Source organism: Myotis yumanensis, unplaced genomic scaffold (genome assembly GCF_028538775.1).
Source record: "Myotis yumanensis isolate MYYU_CA2020_CCGP unplaced genomic scaffold, mMyoYum1.0.hap1 SCAF_9, whole genome shotgun sequence".
Classification (NCBI taxonomy): Eukaryota; Metazoa; Chordata; class Mammalia; order Chiroptera; family Vespertilionidae; genus Myotis; species Myotis yumanensis.
The window spans coordinates 2,930,189-2,945,334 of record NW_027223760.1 but is presented as its reverse complement, the minus strand read 5'-3'; the positions used below and the strand labels follow the sequence as shown (position 1 = coordinate 2,945,334).

General features: G+C 50.9%; 1 protein-coding gene across 2 annotated transcripts in view; it reads left to right on the top strand.

Moving 5' to 3' along the window:
- The window catches only part of DPP6 (dipeptidyl peptidase like 6), a 592,252-nt gene that overhangs the window by 95,166 nt on the left and 481,940 nt on the right, over window positions 1-15,146 (top strand). The window contains exon 1 of one of the 2 annotated variants that reach the window (XM_070423590.1): window positions 6,605-7,230. The exons of the other annotated variant lie outside the window; for it this stretch is intronic. Within the exon in view, the coding sequence (XP_070279691.1) occupies window positions 6,997-7,230 (234 nt within the window). The 5' untranslated portion in view covers window positions 6,605-6,996. Of the gene's footprint in view, window positions 1-6,604; window positions 7,231-15,146 lie in introns of those variants that run through there. 2 annotated transcript variants of the gene reach the window in all.

Here is a 15,146-nt window from a genome sequence, read left to right as displayed (position 1 = left end):
GATGCTCGGAACCCATCCCTCGGGGAACCCTTGCTAAGCACATGCAGCTGGGAAGCCATCTCCCAACAATAGCAAACGTTCCGGGGGCCTCGGGGTCACCTAGCGCCAGGTGGAAAGGCACTCTCGCCGTTCTCTGGGGCAGTGACTCACTCTGCGTGCGCATCAGGCTCACTTGGGCAGCCGCTGCCCGTCCTGGTGCAGCAGGCCAGGGAGGGCCTGAGCCTGCCTTCCTGCCTGCTCCTGCCTGGCCCTGGCCCTGCTGGTCCCGAGCCCACTCTGAGGGCGTCGGCGTCAGTGGACGGAACATGCCTTGGCCCCTGCAGTACGTAGGGCGTTATGATGAACACATTTGTCCCCTAGTGGTTTCTAACAGTCTTTTCCTAATAAAACTAGCACGGCGGTAAGTGTAGCAAAATGAGCAAGAAATTGAGGAAACGACATTTATTTGCAAAAGGAAGGCGCTACCAATCTGGCCGGGTCATGGGTGGCATCCATCCTGATTCACGGTGGAAGCGTTGACTGTAATCTAGGAAAGTGAGGACTGAGTTCCTTTTATTCTAGAAGGCAGCAGGGGACTGGCACACAGTGGGCACCCAAAAGGCAGCAGGGACTGGCACACAGTGGGCACCCAGGTAGCTCCTGCGAATGCGGGTGAGATGCCTACAGGCAGCCCTGGCATGAGCCACTCCACTCCTCACATAGGGACGTGGGTCTTGTCTTAGGGAGCTCATGACGCGAGCATATCCTATAACAACGCGGCCCAACCCCGGTGGCTTGCACAGCAAATGTTACTCCAGGGCCCACGTTGTTGTTGAACAGAAACTCCCAGGAGGCAGGTGGCCTGCTCCCGCCGGGTCGGCCTCGGGTGGCGTTGGGTGCTGACCCAGCTGCTTGGTGGGCACCTTGCTGTGGGGAAGAAGCCGTGTCTCTCAGCCAGAAGCAGGGACCAGCGTGTGGACCTGGGGGCGGTTCCCTGGGCTCTTCTGACTTCCTTGTGCTCTTTCTGGCGGCAGCCCTGCCTTCCAGGGGTCATCAGCCTCACACTGAGCCTCCCCAAATTTCAGTTCTGCCTGATCTGGGGGTGCACTGTACCCCTTTCTGGGCTGTGTAATGGGGCCCTTCGTGGAACCCGATTTTCATTTTCTGTAACTGTTTCTACTGGCGGCTATGAGGTCATTGACGCGACAGGATGGAGTGAGTCAGCGTGTGAGTGACCCTGTCTCTGTCTGTCCGTTTCTGTTCCCTTGCTGCTTTTAAGAAAAGCCTAAGGATGGCTTTAGGTGGCTTGATGCAAAATAGAAACTCCAAGTGAGGTCCGACCTCGCCCGTTTCACATTTGGTTACGGCCGACTGGGCCTGGTCTTTAAAACTTCTTACCACTGGTCACAAGAGAGCGACCAGAGCTTCCTTTCTCTCCCTCCGAACACAGTGGGCGCCTCGGGGTACAGAGGGGGGCACTTTGCAGAGGCCCCATGGGCCACTGTGCCTTGAGGGGAGCGGTTAACCCAATTCACTGGCTCAGAGAAGCGCGGAGCCTGTAAAGGGCGGGGAGCTCGGGAGCATCTCCAAGCCCAGCCGCTTTCCTTCTAAGCGAATGCGCTCGATACAGGAACTGGGACGTCCGGGTAAGGCTTGTTATGTTCCCATGCTCGCCGCGGGCAGGCAACACTCTCTTTTTTGTCTCACACCCTGAAACCTAAGAGCCCTGGGGGAGCAGCGCGGACGCCACCCTTGTACCACCAGAAACCCTGGAAGACGGATGTGGGCGTCTCCTCTGGGAGGTAAAGGGCTATTCGGCAGTTTCGGATGCAATATTGTAGTAAAAAGTAAGTGTTCAGAGAGCAGCAAGGAATTTTCAGAGAAAAACAAAACAAAATGATAGTGTCCTGCTGTTGATCCAGAGCCCAGGCAAGAATGAAAGGCGAGGAAGAGAAAGGGAAGAAAGGAAGGTACAAATGGGAGAAGGAAGAGGGGGTGTGGTCCATTGGCCAAGCGGGGAGGTGAAGAAGGAGAGGACAAATCCCTGCAGGAAGGACGGGAGGTTCTGACACCCCCCACCCCCTCTGCCCCTGCCAGGCTGGGAATCAAATGTTTCGCTGTGTGGACAGCAGCCATTAGCTGCATCGATGGCTGTTGAGTTTATTGGTGACCAGCTTTCGCCCTGCATCCTGTGCCCCACGTGGGGCAGCTGTCTCGAACTGAACTGTGTGAAAGCCAGCATGGCGGTGACAGTACCAAGATGCAGAGAACAGTGCTGCTGGGGATTAAAATGGGACTTCAGTAATTTCCCAGGGTGCCCTTTGGTTGGGCTAAAAGAAATGTTGTTTTTTTTTTTTTCTTTAAAAGGCATCGATCTTGCAGTATCTGTTTGGAAAGCTCAAAGTGAGCAAACTCTGTTAATACGTTAACGTTGCGGTTTTTCAGAGCAGAGAACAGCCATCTTTTTCTTGTGCTGGACTCTTCTGTTGGTGGGGTTATCAGGAAGTCACACTGACCAGTCCTCATTGGTAGGTACATCTTGTAAAAATCACTTTGAGAGAGAGAGAGAGAGAGAGAGAGAGAGAGAGAGAGAGAGAGTTAGTTAGTTGGGATATGCTTTATATTTATGTACTTAGCACTGTATTTTCTCAAGCTACCAATTCTTGTTTAATTTCTCCCCATTCAAGGTGATACAATCTACAAGACACACTGACGCCAGTGTTTTAGGAATCTCTTCCTCAGAGTTCGCTAAGTTGGCCATTTCATTTCCACAGATGCCACTGCTTGGAAGTGAATAGGAATCTGAATCAGGGTCTGCCCTCCTCCCCTCGGAGAGAAGGGAAGTAAACTGTAGGGTGTAATTCTCTCCTGGAAATAAGAAAACCTCGCAGCCAATGAGAATCAGGCTCAGGCCGCTGAAGGCAATGCGCTTTGGTATTTCCACCTGCTTAGCCTGCATGGAGACCCAGAAGTTGCCTTTACTGTCGTTTTAAAAAATGAGTCCCCATCATATTTTGCAGCATCTGCCTAATTCCCAATGGCCTGTCGTGTTTGTTTTGTAAGTTGGTTCCAGGGGAAATAAACACACACTCACACCTCAGTAGGAAAGGGTCAGTGGACATGACTTTTAGAATTAAGGAATAAAATCTTGATATGAGATGATCCATAAAATACTTTCAAAAATACGTCCGCAAACCTGCCCAACAACAGGAGTGGAAGCCATTTCACACTTGGGTTGCGGGTGAATTTCCCGCCAAAATATAAGATGGCGCGTTAAAATGCCTATATCTTTTGAAGTATGGGTTCGATTGAAATGAAATATTTGGTAATACGCAGTTACAATCGGCCCGAGTTTACACGTTTCCCGCACTCCACCGCAAATCTATATGAACCGAGTTTAAGACGGCTCCCGCGGAGTACGCGCAATTCACGCGAGCCGACTTAACTCGTTTCCCGCAACCCAAGTGTTCAGCTGAGCATATTGGAGGTGCTTAGCAGGCAGTGGAGGCGCCACCCGCTCCGCAGTGTGAATGCCCACTGCCAAGTTTTGCTGCTCTTCCCAGTATCTTTTCCCTGACTTGGGGAGGGGGTTCTGAAAAGCTTATTGAAGACAATAAGCCAAAAAAAAAAAAAAAAAAATGATGCATCATAAACCTTAAATGCCCTCCCTTGCAATTCTCTGCGATTGCTTTACTTCACTCATCGGTTTGCTTTTGTGCATTTGGGACCTCAGATCCCTGACTGTATAACTAAAGACTGAAATTCATTCACCCAGGTGTAGGGGAAACTTGGGAGTGATGCCCGCGTGCTTGCAAACATGCACGCAGAAAGTGCACACCAGGTCTAAGCCGTCCTCCCAAATGCGGTGCGCCCAGTGTGCAGGCGGAGAAAGGAGCCGCGTTGTCCTTCAGCTCCAGGGCCTCTGCAGACTGCACCTGAGGGCCTCCTGGGCGGGCATCACCGGTTCCTCTGCTGGTAACTAGCTCCCTTCATGCCTGCCTCCGGGGGCTCTTGCTTGTTCTGACCTGCCCCCCCCCCCCCCATTTCTCCTGTTCAGTTTTCATACTTGCTTCTCGCTACACACAGTTGTAATTCTGCTCTTCTTCCAATTGTTATGACTTTTATTTTTTTCATTTTCTGAATAATTTTAATAAGGTGCTCATCCAATTGTCTGAATAATTGTTTTGCACTGAAGCCCTTCTAAATTTTGTCACTGGCATAGAACGTGGGTTGAGCATACACCCCTCCAACAAACCATTTTTAAAACCTCCCAGAACACACACACACACACACACACACACACAACTGAATACAACATCTAGCTTTTCTCCCAGCCTCCCTGAGGGGGGCAAGGCCACGAGGCTGCCCCATAATTCCAGGCGTGAACTTAGCCAATGTCAGGCATATCACCAGCAGAGTGACAGGGATGCACTCGAAACTCCCCAAGGTCAGGCGGGGGTGGGGAGAGGATCTTAATTTTGACCAAATTGTAATTTGAATATTTACAAGCTCACTTGAGAATATCATTTTTAAAAGTTAAGGACACGTGTGCCTTTATGCCACATTGAATGTTATTGCTGATGCCCATAGATCTATAAAGTATGGTGATCTATAAACTATTTCCATATAAATGCTATACTTTGTATAAAATATGTTAGTGCACAAAGTATATATATATATACATATATAAATGTTAGTACACACATTTATGTATGTGCTCAGTTTGTGTAGTACATACATGCATATGTCATATATGTACATATATATCACATAGGTGAGACCCTCACGGCGTCCATGTTGACTGAAGTGTCTGGATCTGGCCGCAGGCAGCAGCGTGAGCACCCCTTTCCTGTCCCGTTAGGAAGGGGAGCCTCTGCGCGGGCACAGCTGGTGGCAGGGGGCAGAGTGCACGCTTTTCTGTTTACCTAACGGTGATGACTTTAACGTTTAGTTTTATTCCTCTGCCTTCAGAGGGAAGCAGGTGGTCAGCTTTCACCCTCCTCACCCCCGGACCCACACACACCTGTGGTGGGGCATCTGCTTGCAGGGTCGGCTAGGCCCCAGGGAGCGGCTTAGCTCCAGGACACTGTGCCCCTGGTTTTTATCGTTTTCAACCAATTTAACGATTGTACTCTGTGCCCAGTGAAGGGAGACCACAAGGGGCACGCATCAGTGCTGGTGAACACAGGAAAGTGCCCACTGGGCTCAGAGCTGCGGGAGCCTGTGGAGGGCGGGCGGGTCCTGTCGCAGGAGGCGGTGTCCCCAGCATCCAGTTTTCCCTCCAGGTGCAGAGGCAGAGGCAGAGGCAGAGGCAGAGGCGACCAGGGCCAGGCAGGCCCTCTGGGTTTCTGGGCTTGGCCAGAGGTGCCAGGCGGTGGCCTTGGACTGGGACCCAGGAAGGCCAAACCCGGAGCCTGCAGTGGGGCCTGCTGAGGGGCAGCCCCTGTGTTCCGAAAACCGACATAGAAACGGTGTTACCCACGCGGTGGAGCAGGGAGCCTCCTGAGTCCAGGAAGAGGCGAAGGCGAAGGGCCCACTGTCCAGGTGTGGAGAGAGCAGTGGTGGGTCTGGGCCGGTGCAGGGCTCCCCCTGTTCCCTCCTCTGGAGTTTGGGGTCAGCCAGGCTGGCGCTCAGGATGGGATAATCACAGGGAGGGGGAGGGGCTGGGGGAGAAGCAAGAGAGTCCAGGGCCTCAGTAGAGACAATGGCTCAGATCCAGAGGGAGGGAGAGGGCCTGGAGGCCCGCAGGGAGGGAGAAACCCCAGCGCCCAGGCCAGTCGCATCCTCCCACACGGGGGCGCTGGCGCCGCGGTAACGCAGCGAGAGTGAATGTGAGCCAACCCAGGCGCCCACTGTCCTCTCTGCCCTCCCCAGCCCACCCGGGGAGCAGGGCGGAGCAAGCTTTGGGAAACTGCCCGCAACCCGCAACCCGGGGCTTCAGCCTCTGCCCGCGTTTAGAAAGCCAAGGTGGGCTGGCGACGGGCAGGGATGGGGCGGGGAGGAGCTTGAGGCGGTGCTGGGAAGGCTCCCGCAGGCCCTCGCTCGCCTTCCCTGACCTTCCTTTCCCCTCCTCTGAGGCCGGTGACGGGAATGGGTGTTTCGCAGCGGAGCCTGGTTTGGGAAGGAAGGAAGGAAGGGGTGTCCCAGCCTCCTCCCTCCCAGCACGATAGTTCGTCCTCCCTGCCCCCATCGCACCCCAGGGTCCTGGCTGTTGCAGTTCCAAGTTAGGAAGAGCAGCTGGAGGGAAGCGGGAGGGGGCGCTGGAGGGGTCCAGCCGCAGCTGCCAGGGATGCGAACGGAGCGCAGCGCCGCTCCGAGGAGAGGACGGGCACCCTACGGTGCTGCCCCCAGGTCCCTGACACCCTCCTCACCGGGGCCTCCCTCACACGCTCCCTCCGTCCCTGCGCCTCGGGGTGCCATCTCAGGGGTCCTCAGCGCCCAGGGCTCCCCGCAGGCACCTCCCCCCACCTTAACCGCGCTCCCAGCCGGCACCCACGACCGGCAAGCCCGCCCCCCGTCGCGCCCCACATACACCAGGAGCCTGCCCCTCGCGCCGCCAGCCCCCCGCCACCCAGGCGCCATTACCCAGCGGGTGGCGGGCCGCGTGGGAAGGAGGGGCCGCGGCCGGGCGGAGGGAGATGCGCTCTGGAGGTCCCTGCTTTCTAGGTGGTGCCGACCGGGGGCCCAGGCAGTTCCCTCCCTTTCTCTTGTTTTGTATTTTCCTGCCCGTGGTGGCTTCGATGAGGCTCTTCGTGGCCTTGGGGAGGAGTTGAAAAAACAGAAAAGGAAACAGAAAGAGAACACGCCCCCAGACCCGGCCTCCCCAGCCGCGCCAGGGAGGGGGCGAGGAGGCTGAGCCGGCGGCCGGCGGGGACAGACAGGGGCGCGCGGAGGAGCCCGCAGCTGCTCGCCTCCCTTCTCCGCTTTCCCAGCGAAGGGTGGGGAGCGGGAACCCAGAGGAAGAAAGCGGAATAAATAGCGAAGCGCCCGGCAGGCAGCCAGCGAGCGCGGGGACCCATGGCTTCGCTGTACCAGCGGTTCACGGGCAAGATCAACACCTCGCGGTCCTTCCCGGCGCCCCCGGAGGCCAGCCGCCTGCTGGGCGGCCAGGGCCCCGAGGATGAGGGCGCGGGGCCCAAGTCCCTGGCAGCCCAGGCGCCCGCGGCGGTGCCCCGGGAGCGCGGCGGCGGCGGCCAGGGTGGCCGACCCCGGTTCCAGTACCAGGCGAGGAGCGACTGTGAAGACGAGGACGTAAGAGCATCTTGGTGGGCGCGGGGCGCGGGCTCGGGCTAGCACGCAGGGAGAAGGGGAGCGAGTTCCCTGCGTCTCTGATGGTCTCTGAATCCTCCTCTCCCTACCTTCCCCTCCCCTCCCCCACGGCTCAGGGGAGCACCCCCAAATGCACTCCTGAGCGGTGATGTCTGTCGCGCTGTCCTGGGGCGAGTCTGCGGGCGCCAGGAGTTGGTGGCTTGGGAGAGAGCAGGGTTTGTGGTGCTGCGCCTGGAGCGTGGAATTGGCCAGAGAGGCCGGATGCCTGGAGGCTGTTGTTGACCGCCTGGGGCTGTGGATCCCAAGCAGAGAATTAGGTCTGGCTGTGCTTACAAGTTGGTCTTCCCTGATGATGCTTTAAGACCAGGGAGGATACAGTCCCACCTGTCACCGGCCGCTGCCCACTGTGCCTCCTCACCTCCCCACACTGTCCCTCACTCGCCAAGACACTTGCCTCCACTGCTCGCGTGGGGATTGTCTTTAATGAAGGAATAAATAGCAGCTCTAGTGTCCGAGCCTCACCACCTGCCTTAGGCCCGCCGGTCTTGCTGGTGGGCGTGGGCCTGCCCTCTGCCCTGCCTGGCCTGGACTAGCCTGCCCGAGACTGTGCCGCCTGAAAACTTCTGGGGAGCAGGTTTCCCAGGCTCCTCAGGGCAGGAAGCCGGCTGCAAAGGTTAGATCTGCTTGGTAAGTAAATCCCATAGGCCTTGGTAACCAGTGACTCAGGCTGGGCACCAGGGGGCTGCAGAGAGGGTGTGTGCACCCCTTCTGTTGACCACCCGGCTGCTCATAGGGCCCGGGCCAGGGAGGACCAGAAGAGAGAAAACTGCCCTTTTTTGGCACCTTCTCTTCCTGGGAAAAGAGAAAAATTCCCAGAAGAGCTCTCAGACAGGCCACAGGGCTGGGCAACTGCAGCAGCCCCTGGAGTTGTGCGAGGTGTGTCCTGCTATAGAACCCACCTTCACCCCCAAGGAGTCCCACCAAGGTGTACGGGGTGCAGGTCCTCCCTCAGGCCTCAGCCTCCTGGCATACCCAGGGCCCCACAGGCCTGCACTGAGCCAAAGGCTGTGGTCCTTAACCAGTATTGGGTGGGTCACCTGCCGCACTGTTCGGCATTTGTTTTATGGTACAAGGTTGTGTATGGGGGTGGGGGGGGATGCTTTTACTGGGACAATTCTGGAGGGAAAACCCACTGAGGTTGTGTTGTTATTGGTCGCTTTTGTTTTGTTTTATGAATGGAGGACATGGAGACTGTAATAGAGATGATCAAAGTTTGTGGGAGATGGAGCCGTGGCATGTGTGTGTGTGTGTGTGTGTGTGTGTGTGTGTGTGTGTGTACGCAGATGCAGACATACACACATACCCTGTACCAGAGCTTGTGGGAGGTGCTTTTATTTTCTTCCGGGTCCCTTTCGGACACCCTGGCACAGGGAGAGCTGTCAGAGAGACGGCCCCTCAGCGGCTCAGCCTGGAGGGACATACAGGGACACTTCAGGCATCTGATTCAGGGGCTGGGAGCCTTTGAGGGCAGGTTCCATTGGGGTCCGGGAAGATTCCAGAGGATTAAACTACTGAGAATCTTGGGAAAGACAATTAAGCTGCAATGCAGACAAAAATGATGCACTTTTTGCCTCACATCTGACTTACACCCGTGGAATTGTGTTGCTTGGAGTGAAGACAATGTGCAGTTTCCCCTCAATGGACTGTAGGTGTCGCCAGGAGCCAGGCAAGGGGAGCGGGTCTGCATTTCGTTTCACATGGTCTCCACCCATCCGTTTATTTTTCCTTCTTGTCTTGGCCCCGAGCATATATTTCCTTCTTTTCCACGTGACATCTGTCCAGAGCTGCTTCTCAGATAAACAAAAGGAACAAATTGGCAATTTACCATTTGTGAATGATTGCCACCGGCAGGGCTCTGAAGGCATAGCTCCCTGATGTCATTAAGTCGAGGCATCAGTGTTTTCTCTTGGAAATCACAGAGGTGTGTGGTGTGCTGTGTGTGTGTGCTGTAGCTTTAAATATAGTCTAACATATCCTGTGAAATATATATAAACTTAGTAAAAAATGTATGATTAAATCAATGTCACAGGGCTAAATGTAGCATCAATTTCTTAAAACTTTGATGTACTTTTCTCAGAAAAGTTATTCAAAATTGGAAAAGTTAATGTCTAAAATTTACTCAAAGATAGTTGTACATAGTAAAGAATAGGGCGTAATTAGCTTAAGATAAGATGTGCTAGTTAAAGAAACACAGTGGCTATAAAAACTGCTTTTCTGATATCAGCCCTTGTCAAGGTTAAAGAATTTTGAGTATCATTTTACCATCCACATTTAAACTCTCAGATAAACGGCTAGTTAGGAGCAATTGCCTTTATTCTGTGTATCTAGGCGCCTCTATTTGAAGCATTGACTGACTGGTTTGCAAGCGCCCCTGGCTTCGGAGGGAGCTGTCCGAGGTGCTGAAGTGTTCTCTGCCTTACAACACAGACATCCCCAGCAGTTTGGCCCACCAGCATGGTCCGGGCATGAAGGCTGGTGGCTTTATTTGCTCTTCTGTGACTTGTCCGTCAGCTGTTCAGGTACAGAAACAGCTTTCCTGCCTTAGCCACCGAGAGGACGATAGCCAGCATACCTTTAAAAACAGAGGGCTTCCTATCCTATCAGAAAGTGGCAGTAAGTTGGAGTTCTTGAGCCCTCTGTGTGTGTACATATACATGCCTGAATGTGGTTGAGAATGGGTGAACCCCAATAAAATGGAATTTAAGGTAGTCTCAAGGTCTGGCAGAGGTAAGTCCAGTGCTGGTGTTGCATGGTAAGTAAATCGCAATGCATACACACCTGCACAAACTACACGTATGAGGGACCTGCCCTTCCATGTAGCACCACAGAGAAACCTGTTGGACTGGGTCAGTTCTAAGATGAAGTTTAACTTTGACATAGACGTAGAGCCAGGGTGCCTTCTGTATCAGTTTCCTCATCAATCTTAGATTCATTTAAATGTAAAGTCAATTACTTGAGCAACCCCTCTAAGGAATCAATAGCTATTTTGATTTAAAATTCATTCTGTAGGTTTGAAATAAGTTGACTCTTAAAGGAAATGTTGTGGAAGTGACTTTTAATGCAATTTAGTCACTTCAAAAGGAACGAACTGTGGCTAATTTTAAAATACCGAACTTTGTTGTGCCCCTTTCTTGAAAATTTCTTTTTCACTTTTTATTAAAGTACAGTTGGCGTACAATATTCTCTTAGTTTTAGGGGCACATGTTTTTTATTTTTATGGACCTGGGAGGCCTTGGCTCCTGGCAGGGCCATCGTATTGTTGAGGTCACATCAGCATGCCCACAGTCTTCGTTTTTGGTGAAACATGATTTTCTAACAATACAGATGTGATGACAACAAGATTTTCAAACAGCAAATTGGCAAAACAAGGATTGAGCAGGGAATCCCTCGTGTGACGTCTGTCGGCCTGATAGGGCCTGTTCCATGTCCTTCAGCCACCAGCCAGTCTATCGCCTCTCCCTCCACCTTGCTCTCCGTTGGCTGGTGTCAGCATCCTGACCATTTCTCCTTGGGATTTACCAACTTTAAGCTTTTTAAGAAGTTTGGCTCCACAGAGATGTTTATATGTCCTATTAGTTTTTAGGTTCCAGGTTTTAGTGTTGTTTTTACGTATTTAATTTCACATTGTCTTCCTGATATACGAGGAAAAAGTAGACGGTCAACCCCACGACCGGCTTGGCAGTGCACAGTGTGCTCACCAGCAGAGCGCGGTGGGGTAGCATGGGTGGTTTGGCGCTTTTACCGAGGAGGCATGTCCCGTAGCAGCCTCAGCTCCTCCTTACAGCACTTCCACGCAGGTGCCGTTCCCTGCGGGGCCCCGGGAAGCGCTCCGTGCATATGCGTTGCTGCTGTGACTAATACTGTTACCCCTTCACCTTTCCTCTCCCTTAACGTAGGAGGTTGGAGAACCCACACCCCAAGGTATGGGTCTCTGCTCTTCTGTTCTTCCCTCTCAAGCTTTCCTCTTAAGATACATGAGGTGTGGGGTCAATTGGAGTGAAGATAAAGGGGGCTGAGGGTATTCTGCCGTGTCTGTCTCAGAAGGTCACTAAGCACTTTATGACACAGACATGCATTTCTCCCGAAGATGATTGGAGAATTGGAGGGACCTGGGTGATCCCTGTTTTGAGCTCTCTTCCAGGCTTTCTCTCCACGCATCAAGCAGCCAGACACCAGTCATTGTTGTGCTGGGGACAAGACCTCAGCCGGAATGCACGCCCAGCTTTGTCATTCCCCACCCCTTTACATCTGCTCGGTCTAAATAACTTCCTGCCTAATCTCCTTACTTCTCCGCGCGTGTTCCCCCACGCACGCTCCGACCCGGCACAGTGTCTGTAGCATGTACAGGTGACGTTCTCTCAGGATTGTGGTTTCCTTGTAACATGAAGTCTCTCACTAGATGAGCTGTGAGGTCCCCAAATGGGTTTAATGCCCAGTGATACCATGCCATAGCGCCCTTCTGGGTGTCGGCTTAAAAAGATTAGTTTTGCTCTTTAGAACATGTTTTAATCACATGGGAAGTATTTACTATAAAACAGTCTCTCTGTGAAAGTTTTGGTAAAGTGACACATTTTCTTTCCTTCCTTCTCCCTTCCTTATTTTTCAATTACAGTTGACATCCAATACTTTGTATTAGTTTCAGGTATACAGCATAGTGGTTAGACAACCATATACTTCACAAAGGGTTCCCCCAATATTTCTGGAGCCCCCCTGGCACCATACATAGTTATGAAATATCACTGACTATATGGCAGTTACAGAATAGTTACAGGGATGCAAGGTACAGCATAGAGAATATAAGTCACTTTAAAAAATGTATTTAATACCTGTAAAGAATTTGCTGAAATTATACCTATAACAAAACCACACACAATTTGCTTATCTCAGCACAGACAGTGTAGTCATCATTAGGAAGTTGTCTGTGTTACAGGGAAGTAGGACCAGTGATGAGGGTGAAGCCAGCTGTAGCATCGCACACTGGCCTCTGCATGCACCGTGCAGTCTTTCACAGCACGGCTCCCATATCTCGCTTCACCTTCATAATACCTTGGCGAGGCAGGAAAACCATCAGAAAGAGCTAATCTGTTAGCCTGAAAAATTAATAAGGGCAAGCCTCATTTCTTTGTGTTTGGATGAGTCAGTTGTTACCTGTGAATTTTATCAAACACACTTCCCTGTGTTAAGAAGCCTTTGCTCTAGGGTCAGCCCAGCAAAGCATGTGTTGCTTAAAGCCAAGTGGTTTGGGAAACGTGAAACGCCTGCTCCCCCCGGGGATTTGAGCTCTGTGTCCCAAGAAGACGTTGGAGGTAGGCAGGGAAGCCGGCTTTACCTGCCATCATGCCTTTTTTATTGCTGCCAGCATAGACTTTTAAAATAACTTATAGGAGGTCCGCAGCATTAGAATAACGTACTATTTATTTTTTTCCTTTTTGTTGAATTGATTGGGGTGACTTTACTTAATGAAATTACATAGGTTTAGGTGCACAGGTCTATAATACATCATCTGCATATTGTACCATGTGTTCACCATCCCAACTCATGTCTCCTCTGTCACCATTTCCCCCAACGTTTACCCTGGTGTACTCCCCCTCCCCCTTTCCCTCTGGTAATCACCAAACTGTTGTCCATGTCTATGAGGTTTTTAGGTTGTTGTTAGGGTTGTTTTTTTTGCTTAACGCCTCATCTTTTTCACTCAGCTCCACAGCCGTCAGTCTGTTCTCTGTATCTAAGAGTCTGTTTCTTTGTCAGTTTATTTTGTTCATTCGATTCCACATATGAGTGAGATCATATGGTGCTTGTCTTCCTCTGACTGGCTTATTTCACTCAGCATAATGCCCCGAGGTCCATCCCCCAGTCACAAAAGGTAAGATTTCCTCCTTTTTGTGGCTGTGTAATATTCCACAGTGTAAATGTACCACAGCTTTTTCATCCACTCGTCTACTGATGGGCACTTGGGCTGCTTCCAGATCTTGGCTATTATATTAATTTATATTTTTGACAATGAAATCAGTTCCTTTTCCCACATGAGATGAACATGCTAGTATTACTATGTAGACAGAAATTTCTCTAGATGTTGGCTTTGGACATTTTTTCCTTCATAAAATAGAGTGTGTGTTTTTTTTTAAAAAATTGTACCCCAAGCTTTTCCTCCTTTAGAGTCAGAATGATTAATGAGTTTAATTTTTGCAAGCAACTGGCAGAATTGCTGAATAAGATGCACATGCTGATTGTGTGTAACCCTGCCCCTTTTAGTTACTCTCATGCTAACAATGCACTTACCAATGCGTGCGGAATGCTTCTTGCAAGAGATATCGATCCCTCGCATGGAGCACGGCCTTAAAAACAATCCGTAGTAATCCTTTTAAAGTTAATTCTGCCTAATTTAGTGTTGAAGGCATCCGGTGCCCATGTGTTATTTTGTGGGCTGCTTCCATTCTCTGCACACTGGTTTGATTTCATTGTACTTGTAAAGAAACAAAAGCACAGAACAAACACCCTCATGTCCTGTAATGGTTTTTGGAACATTTATCGTTATAACGACCGAGCATGGTGAAACCATCTGAAAAGGAACGTTTCAAAATCTGATAACATCTAATTTTACAAATGAGAGGACGGTGAGTAAGTGTGTGCATCCGTTTGGTAGATCCCTCGTGTTCTCAGGGCCTCGAGGAGCCCTGCCTGGCCTGGTCTCCTGTGTTCTCGGGGGACATTGCAGTGGGCGATTAACTGTATTCATCATTGAGTTTAAACACTATGAACAGCATGTATGGGAACTGTGAACAATATGCAGCAACAGGCTCTGTGTTACACTGTCCATGTCGTTCCCATATAACTGTACATGTCCATTCTATTGTGTGTATTACACACATCGTATATTTAAGGTGCAGCAGCCAGAAGGGGGCAGACGTGGGATAAGAGAATGTTGGAAGAACCAGGAGTAAAGGAAGTTGTGCAAGGGGAGAGGGGGAGGATGAAGCAGAAATGAAAGGTGGAAGAACTCAGAGAGAATCACCAGCCTTAGTCTCCCCAACTGTTTTCTTCAAAACACTCAGTTTTCTAAGCTGTATTCAGACCCCTCATATGCCTCATGCAACTATATGTTCCCGTGTTCACTGCAGCACTATTTACAATAGCCAAGATATGGAAGCAGCCCAAGTGCCCATTAGTAGACGAGACGATTGGATGAAGAAGGTGTGGCACATATATACAGTGGCATGTCACTAGGTCATAACAAATGAAATCTTACTATTCGAAACAACATGGTTGGACCTAGAGCAGTGGTTCTCAACCTTGGCTGCACATTAGAATCACCTGGGAATCTTTTTAAAATCCTGATTTCTGGGCCTTATCCTCTGGAAACTCTGTTTCTTTCTTACTAATGTTGTGGCCCCATCCCATAACAAAGAAACAGAATTTCCGGAGGATGAGGCCCAGAAATCAGGATTTTAAAAAGATTCCCAGGTGATTCTAATGTGCAGCCAAGGTTGAGAACCACTGACCTAGAGGGAATTATGCTAAGTGAAATAAGTCAGTCAGAGGACGACAAATACCCATGATTTTATTTATTTGTGGAATCTAAAGAACAGTAAATGAACAAATAAAGCAGAACTAGACTCATAGATACAGAGAACACACTGAGGGTTGCCAGACGGGAAGGGGGTTGGGGGACAGGTGAGAAAGGTGAGAGATTAAGAAGTACCAGTTGGGAGTCACAAGATAGTCATGGGGTGTAAAGCATAGGGAACAGAGTCAATGATGTAATAAGTTTGAATGGTGGTGTCAGATGGGTACTTGAAATATTGGGGGATATCACTTCGTAAGTTATATAAATGTCAAAC